General features: G+C 33.6%; 1 protein-coding gene across 1 annotated transcript in view; it reads right to left on the bottom strand.

The window, feature by feature from the left end:
* Nucleotides 1–202: 202 nt before the first annotated feature.
* Nucleotides 203–9481, bottom strand: part of LOC145692445 (flap endonuclease GEN-like) — a 56149-nt gene continuing 46870 nt past the window's right edge. Inside the window, exon 6 of the mRNA XM_081767752.1 lies at nucleotides 203–535. Within this exon, the coding sequence (XP_081623878.1) occupies nucleotides 203–535 (333 nt within the window). The remainder of the gene's footprint in view (nucleotides 536–9481) is intronic.

The raw sequence follows: 9481 nt of genomic DNA, 5'->3' as shown, positions 1-9481 counted from the left end.
TTGTAGCTTTCAGAAAATTTGTTGTAACTCAAGATGTCCCGCCCGGTGACACCTATAACTTTAGGATTCGTCTAGTTATAACATATCAAATGCAAACAAAATTGTCTCGTTCGAATCTCAGCGGAGTCACTTCGTGACCCTCAGTTGTAAGAAAGCAAGAATGCCACTATTATAGTATATCTACAAATACATTATTTACTATTTACTTACTACTTTGCTTTTTTTCCTTCTTGCGCTTGCTCTGGTATTCGTTAACAACTTCTGGGTATACTTTCTCGAACAAACACTGGGGTTCAACACTCACAAATTTCTTTATTGCTACTGGAAAGTTTTCTGGTATACTCCATTCCACTTCATAACTTGCCACATCTTTCACTATTCTCGTTTTTATAATTAGCTGAGGTACAAATGATAGTGTTCTAGAGAGATTGTTAGTTCTGGAATCTTTCGTCACTATCTGCCATCTAGTGAGAAGGGGTAAAAACATTTCCAAGCTGTTTTCTTCTGTGCAACTCAAATATTTTTCAGAGTATTTCTTAAATAAAAAGAGAAAGAACAGAAATACTGAAAAAGATAAATAAATATATATTGCTTGAACAATATACTGAAGAGGAATTTAATTTCTGACGAAACTTCATAGCAACGTTAACAAGGTGGACACAAAAATTATGAGAAAGAGTTCCCTGACCATTCGTGGTTTTCCAGAACATTTTCTTAAAATTTTCTCTGATATATAATTAACCAATAAAACATACAGTGGTGGTACACAAGTAACATATTTTTCTCTAGTCAACTAGGAAAATGAATGATATAAAAACAAATACAATGTATTTTATTATAAAATTACAAAACATTTACATAATAAAAATTCCTGCAAATAGCAAAAAAAGAAACATCTTTTCTGAAATCTGTTAAATGATGAAAGATTTGTCACATGTGAAATTAAAAGTCATAGTGAATAACTCATTGGAAAAGGGTAAATGTATGTACAGAACTGGCTGCGGTATAATAATGAGATATCTTGAAGAAAAAATTCAATAGTATTATGTAATTAATTTAATTTTTAAAATCCTTTATTTCCTCATCAATATTGCGCACGTCTTTCATTATTTCAAGCCTGTTAGTTTGAAGCTCATTCTGAATAATCTTTATTTTCTATTTTCAGTTTCTTTCTGTTTCTTTTCCTCTTCCTCTTGTCGCTGATTCGTTGATTCTGCAAAACGATTACAACCATTTCGTTCAAAATGAATCCTGAATTTTCTAATGCATAGTTTCTCAAGACTAACCGAAGACTGAATCATAGATAGGTCCGAATGTTACTATTTCCTTTTATTTATTTATTTATTTATTTGTTACATATTGTGCAGCGATTGAAAATCCTCTTTCCAGATTTGGATTTTTATGAGAGGAAATCAAGATTATTTTAACATATTTGAATCATTTTAGTATAAAGTATTCACATTCTTTAGCCAAAAGCCATCCAAACAGTAATTATTCCTAATACTAACTCATAATTGTTTTACAATTTGGATTCGAATAAAACTTTCTGAACTGCCTCACACTTTACCTGCCCTATTTCCATCTAACCAATTACTGTCAACTATCATTTTACTTAGATTCTATAATCCTGAATTTTTATAGTTCCAAGCTTTCGACTCTCCCCTGGAGTCTTGGTCAGGGAGGTTAAAAATAGGAAGAAAAAGAATAGAAACATCAAGGAATAAAAAGGACCGGACTTCCCAAGAGAAAAGCTGTGTTGTACAAAAAACACGTTGTCCAGTGTGTCAGCGTTCTCCAAATGAAGTGAAGCGAAGTTATCTGTGGCGAAGTTAGTTTGGGCACCTTTTTTGTTTCTTGTTGAAAGGTTGCCAATTCAACTTGTTATTTTTATTGCCATGCCAAAGCTGTGAAAATTTTGAACTACTGCCTCTCATTCGTCACTAAACCATTCCTTATCTAGGTTACTTTATTTTTCCTAATGAATAAATACATTTTCAAAAACTAGTCTATCTACTTCATTTCTAGATCCAAATAAAATTTTTGAACCTTCTTTCCTGTGCCGTGTTTTGATAAATCTGACACCGGATTTTCCGCTTTTTAATCTCTAATGTGTTTCTTTACTCGTACTTTTAATTCAATTTCAAAGTTGACATTAAGAATAACTGTTTTTCAGATTGTCTATCGACAGAAATGTTACATATTTTTGCGTTGAGTTATAGGAATCATCCTGTATATTTCATACTACATCAAGCTAATGAAAACATAGTTCCCAATTAGGATATAATTACTGCTCTTGAAATTTTCCTGATAATCATTTTGTAAGAGTGATCTTTTTTCAGATATGATAGGTTTCCTAGACGGTGTTGACAAGTGAAAATTACCCCTTTGACACGGTATGTAACATACGTTGTGGCATGGGTATAAGTAAGCTCCTTATTACCCCCTTTTAGAAGTTCATTTTTTATTAGAACTATTTTTCTTCCTTTCTTTTACTTTACAAACATAGCTAAGACAGGTTTCTATTGTTCGCTGAAAGAGCGGGGATATGACATATATCTGACACCACATATTTGTCTGAGATCTGCAACTTTTTCTCACACGAGCTGAAATAAACACTTATAACCACAGCACTATTCATCCGAGTATCGTGATCTATACATCATTCATTTTAGAATAAATCAAACGTTTAGATAGTACCTTGCATATGTATGCATGACATACAGAAAAAGGAAATTTGAGATATTTCGGAAAATTTTCCTCTGAAATTTTCTTTTCAGGAAGTTTTGCACCCCTTCGGCCTGTCCCAGCCCAGAAAGAATGTACCTTGAAACATTCTCCTGTTATTTCATAAATCATGTGCCAAGTCATATTACAATATACTGAATAGTTACGAGAAAAAAGTGTTACTACTAAAAAGTATCACTATTGCAATCCTACTGGAAGATCCAGAATTTCATACGGAGAAGAATTGGGAAATATTTTTCCGTCAAAACTATTGAAGATATTGCAATATGACTTAACACATACGTTCCGAAGGGACACAAGTATATTTCAAAGTACACTGTGTCCGGGTACGTGTAGCCAGTACTGTCCCAGAGGCACGAAACCTCCCGAAAAGGATTTTTAGGGAAAATTTTCGAATTATCTCAAATTTCCCTTTCGTGTCCGTCACGCATATATGCAAGAAAACATCTGAAAAAATGATATATAAATAATGATGCATGGATGAATAGTGTTCTGGTTAAAAACATTATTTCAGCTCTACTTTTTTCCTGTATCAACAAGGTTGGAAAATACTATTTTCCCTTGTAAATATTTAATGTGTTACAATGTGAGTTGTCATAAAAGTTGACGGAGGGACAGAAGTATATTTCAAAGTGTATTGTAACCGGATACATGCAACTAGGGCCGGTACTGGGGCCCCGAAAATTCCCAAAAAGGATGTTTGTAGAGGAAAAGTTTTCAAATTATCTCAAATTTCCCTTTTCCTGTACGTTATATACTCGCAGGTTTGGCTCCATATGAAAGTTTGTTTTATTCTGAAAAGAATGACATATGAACTATGCTAATAGGATAAATATGCTAAAGTAGTAGATATTTAACTAAAAATATTGGTAAATGAAAATCCTGCTGAGCTCTCTAACTTTTAATGACCTCCTGGGAGCAAACGCATGGTCAGGGGAAGTGACAGGTGGTCTAGAAATTCCCAGGGAGATCGATTTAATGGAATAAGGATACCTGTTGTTTTTACGCTCTCCGGTTGAACCAGCTGCTATTTTAAGGAGCTTTTATTGCTTCTCCCTCTCCACTATTATATAAGGTGTGTGTCAAAAGTAGTGGCACAAACTACAAATGGTCAGAGCGATGAGTCACAGTAGCTGGACAACGCAGTGCAGGTAGTAGAGGTGTTGACTTGTGTGTCTAGTTGTACACTATGTGCATCATGTTCTGTGTGGTGTGTGAGAATGAAAGTTGCTGAGCATACAAGTTTATGACAACATGTCTACACAATGTTAGGTGTCCATAGTAAAACGCAGATATAACATCGTTTATCAGTTATCAGTCAGTCAACAATATGCAATCGTATTTGCAAGGTATGAAAAAGGAACCTTGCTCCTGAAAATATGAATAAACTAAGAAGACCCCTACTTTCAGACTATAGGAAGCTTCACGATTTAAAGAAAGAAGCAGAAAATCAGATTAGAATTAGTGGTAGTAATATGGGTTCCAATTTTGGGGTGACGGAGGCACGTTGAAGAAACTTGGCCTAAAAAGATACCGATGCAATGTGAAACTCCAATATATAGCCAAACAACTACAAGAAATTCTCAATGTCGTGCATTGCAGCAGTGTTTGTCATTCTTATGGACAACGGAAAGTACTTTTCGTTTGCAAACACTAATGATGTAACAAACCAGAGATTCTACAAAGCTGACAAATCAACTACATCCTTGAATATAAAATGTATCCTGAAATCGAAATTTGAGCCAAATGTCTTAGCATGGGCACGATATCACGAAAGGTAACTTCAGATTTCTCGTCGAAACGCGGAAAGAAGCAGCTGTGAACACAGAAGTGTATATTCTAAATTGCCTACCAAAGCTACACGTATTTGTTAACGAACATGATCACCACAATAAAATCATATTTTGACCGGATCTTTCATCTTGCCATTATGACACAAAAATTGAATTTGCGAGTGGCTAACAATATACTGGTTGTGCTAAAGCATGCCAATCCAGATAATGTGTCGCAAGATCATCCAGTTGAGAGGATACGGGCATATTATCGTGATTCAGTGTATGCCAATAGTTAGGAGGCAACGTTACCCGAAAAGTTATGACAGACGCTCTACTGTGAAGAAAGAAAAAAAAAAAAAAAAAGCTGTCTCCAACGCATAATGGCCGGCATTCGTAAGAAGCTGCAAACAATTGAGACAAAAGTTCGTTTTCCAATGCAATTCTGTGCCATTTGCGCATTAAAGTATGTGCATAATGTAAGAAGTAAGACCTTTCCTTACTCACAATAATGGGACGCTCTTTGTGCTACTATTTCCGATACTCACTTCATTATATACATTACATAAAGTTGAGTGACTTTTAGTTAAGGATTAGTCTTTAATATCCCTAAAACGCATTGGTTCAATACCTTAAATATTAGAAATCTACTTATTGATATATTTCATAGAATTTTCTAAGTTCTACCTAACATGTTGTTCAGTTACGTTGAAAAATAAATAAATAAATAAATACAATGATAAGACTTTCTCGAGAATGTTCCCTAACCTGGGCAAATAATTCACGAATTACTTATTTTAATCATTTCTTCTTATGTGCGTAATTAGTAAATGTGAGACCTTATTTATGATCAAAGTAATCTATAAGATCTATATATAAAGCTAATAAGATACTTATCTAATAATAATAATAATAATAATAATAATAATAATAATAATAATAATAATAATAATAATAATAAGCACATCTTACGAAAACACATTCGAATTGCATTTTATCCGTAAAATATTGGCTTTTGCACGTTGTTTTATTTCAAATATCCTGAACTCTCTCCTGAAATCGTTTAATATGTTCGTGGATTCTATAACAAATAAATAACCATATTTTACAGCAGAATCAAAGCATCTTCACTTCAGTTTATTGGTTCTGGAACTAGATCTCCGAACACGTCTTAACATACAAGGTAAAGGCCGCTTAATTTAGAACGATTTGTTTCTTTATTTATTGAGGTTCAGTGTTCCTCTTTAGCACCGAGCTACGAGACATGGACCTACAGTTTAAGGTAGAATCCCAACCAACGTAATGCGTTTGAATTTTAATGCTTCCCCACCAGAAATAGAACCTGTGACCACGTGGACCAAAGGGCGCGCTAGCCACTAGATCAGCGAGCAGGTCAGTTTAGCATAGTATATCCACGAGATAGCGTTGAAATCTTCACTGAAAACTTTCCCAATTCTCGAGGAAAATCTAGAATTGAAATATTCGAGGATCAAGAAAGATTTTCCACATTGCATTTTCTTCATCTGTTCAAGGTTTACCAGTTAACGCTATAATCCTATGGATCATTAATTTAACCCTCCCACGGCCAAGTGGGTATCTAAGGTCCCCCAGATTATTATTTTTTGAAATCATTTTGTGTCTTATTTTCATAGAGCATTGTTTCTTTAGCTATGTTAATATTTTCGAAGTATGTATATGTTCATGTGATGGTCATTCCCACTAAGCTCTTGGTTTATTTGTTATAAGCGTTTGGAGACCTAAGTTTTTCTGGCTGCTTCAACAGCTGCTGCAACAGCTGCTTTTCTGTCACTTAACTTTGCTGCATCAAGGCTTACAGCTACGTTACTGTGTAAAATATTTTTTCTACCTCATTTCTTTGGAGGTGGATCACAAGATGAAACCACTTCTTCATGTATCGAACCACTTTCACTTTCAGTAAAACTGTTTTGTTCACATGCATCTGGAGGAATTGATGTTCGTTCAAAAAGTAAATTTTTATTTTCTTCTTCACAATCTGTAATTTTCTCCAAACGTGCTTTTCTCCCTCTTAAATTTGCTTCTTTCTTTACAAATTTCATATCAACATTTCCCATTTTATAGGGTCGTCTTTTTGTCTCTGAGCGATCAGAAAACCTTTCTTCCATTTTCATCATATTGAGAGCATTAGTGTGGGCAATATCAAAAAGGTCTTTCAGAGCCATCTTCCTGAAAACGAATTAGGGCGTGAAAATTAACCATCGTGGTTGAAGGAGGAGTCGCCTGAACTTAGCAAAGGAGTGATAATGAAATATCTACTACGTACTAATTCAAACTATAAATATTTTCTAGTACAGTAAATTTTGAATAAATTATATTATTATTCTTAGTTTCTGTATATGTTCATTTTAGAAGTAATTATCCCAAATCGGACTTCCGAAGAAACTTATCGAATCGAATTTATTGACCGTGCTGATAGCGACTACTCCCAGTCACGAAATAATTAGCTTTCAGTTTTGTTAGGAATAAGAAAAGAAAGTGTGAGAAGGGAAAGGAGGGGAAAGAAGTAGAAAGAAATAAGAAAAGAAAAAGAAAAGGAGAAGGAAAAGGAAAGATTGAGGATTTTAAAGGAGAATGGATTACTGGATGATTTAGGAGATATAGTAATGAATTCGAGTGGTTATTATCCGGTAAATCGTTACAAATACTATTAGTGGAGAATCAATTTTGAAGTGATTTGGAATAGACACATGTTCCCTCATACCACCCAGACCTAGCTCCAGGCACCACGTTCGTGGAGTTGCCCAGACCTAGACCTGGAAATGAGAAAAGTGAAATTTAATTCTTTGTAATTTAATCTCAAACAATAACTGATAACTATCCAATATCTGAACTCCATGATCTGAGATCGACCACACATATGAATTGGCTAAGAAAAGAAAAAAAATAAACATATAAACTCAATATAAAATTTATGTATCGTCTCACTAAGAGTTTCAACTTCCTGGAAGAAAGATGTCGTATTTAGGCTCATCCTGTTATTTTCGTCTCACTCCTAGAGCCGACTTTAAATTTGTTAGTAGCGGTCTTTCATGACCTAGGTTATTTACCTTAACACATATATTAAAACATGACACATATATTATAGATGTTAATATGACAAATGATATTACTAAAATTACTTAAATTAAATCTATCATGCATTCACTCGCTCACTCACTCAGGACAGTGTATGTATGTTTAAAGGAAACCAACTAGCTACAAGGGTACAAATAGTTTATTACATTCATAGTGAAAAGGAAAAATAATTACAAAGAAAATCTTAAAAGCACAAGTTCTTGGTTATATATTAATAGAATACATAGAGTTATATTTTAGTAAATTTTATATATATTCAATCATCTTGACAAATAAAAAAAAATAATTACATATATCTTAGGCATGCTAAAACAAATTATGATTTGCGACATACGCAAAGAAGACACTTATTTCACTTTTAAAAAAATGGACAAAGAGGAAAGAAAAGAAAAAAAAACTTTTAGGTGTATTAGAACTTATGGGTCTCTACCTCACGTCGAGACATAAAAAAAAAGTATCCTTATACGTCCTGTAGCGTATATCAAACTCGAGCATTCGAGATCACTATTAATGCACTAAAGGTAGTGTCCAACACATTTCGCTCGATTTAATTTCAGTTTATGTTTATACACATATATTTTGCTTTATAACAAACCATTTGTTCAGTATATACGAACTACCAGTTTGTAGCTGTATTCGCATATTGAAAGTTCTACCCATCTAGGGATTTCTACTCTATTTGGTCAGAGGAGAATTCTACACTCGGTTCAGTCCATTTTTGGATTCATTATTTAGTAACTCCAGGTCACTAGTTAGTCATTCATCAGTTGGACGCTTCATAACACTTTATTTGTGATTTACTTATAACTTTTACTCATAGTATTTATATTTGAGAAGATCTTCACTAGTTGGGAGGATTATGGTGATTTATATCATGGTAAAACACTGGTTAAGTCATAGGATACACATCGGAAAACAGGGGGATTCTAGGTACACTTTCAAAAAAAAAAATTCTGGTTGATCACTAAAGGATAATATTTGTCGAGGGATTAGATTACGTTTTAGACCTGCCGTTATTTTGAAATGCATGCCATTGAAACTGTTTACATTACTAATCACTAGTTACATTTATTCAGAACAACGAAATTTATTTAAGTTCGCGGCGGTATTCTTAAAAAAGAAAATTAGACTACATCATTCCATTCGTCGGAAAACATTACTTAAAACCCATGGCAACCAATAAACGTATGGGGCAGATACGGTGCTCTTACATATATCCATATTATAAATTTAACATCTTACATTTCACTTTAATATTCTATATTTCATACATATTTACATTTCGACGTCTCTATATCTATATATATATATATATTCAATACACGCGCACACATTTAATTACATTAACCCCAACAATAATTCGTATAAGAAGACGGTTGCAACATTACACCAAGAAACAAAACTTCCGACATATCATCATAAAATATTATTTTCCTTAATACCGCGCGTCTATTAATTTTAAATTTTCACATATTCAATTGGAGAGTAGATCAAAGAAAAAGAAAACTTGTTCGGCAGGCACGTAACACAGAACATTCTTAAATACATGAACAAAACAATTTTTATCTTAACTTTGGGCCCAATATTACAACAACATTCACGGAAATAAACTAAATGGAAAGCGACCACTGGATAAAAAAAATCCCAGACGGACAATGGTGAAGGAATGAAAGTGGAAAATTACAGTGTACCGAATCGTTATTCACCCCGTCGATGGGTCAAATATAATGTAAACCCAGTCCCTAACTATTTCATCAAACGAATCGTGTCTTGAGATGTCAGCTGGTCGTTTCGGTTTAAAAAAAAATATATTATACATTAATTCATTGATATATTATACTTTCAAAATC

Source organism: Thermobia domestica, chromosome 8, assembly GCF_964235325.1.
Source record: "Thermobia domestica chromosome 8, izTheDome1.hap1.1, whole genome shotgun sequence".
Lineage (NCBI taxonomy): Eukaryota > Metazoa > Arthropoda > Insecta > Zygentoma > Lepismatidae > Thermobia > Thermobia domestica.
This window is presented reverse-complemented; position numbering and strand designations above follow the sequence as displayed.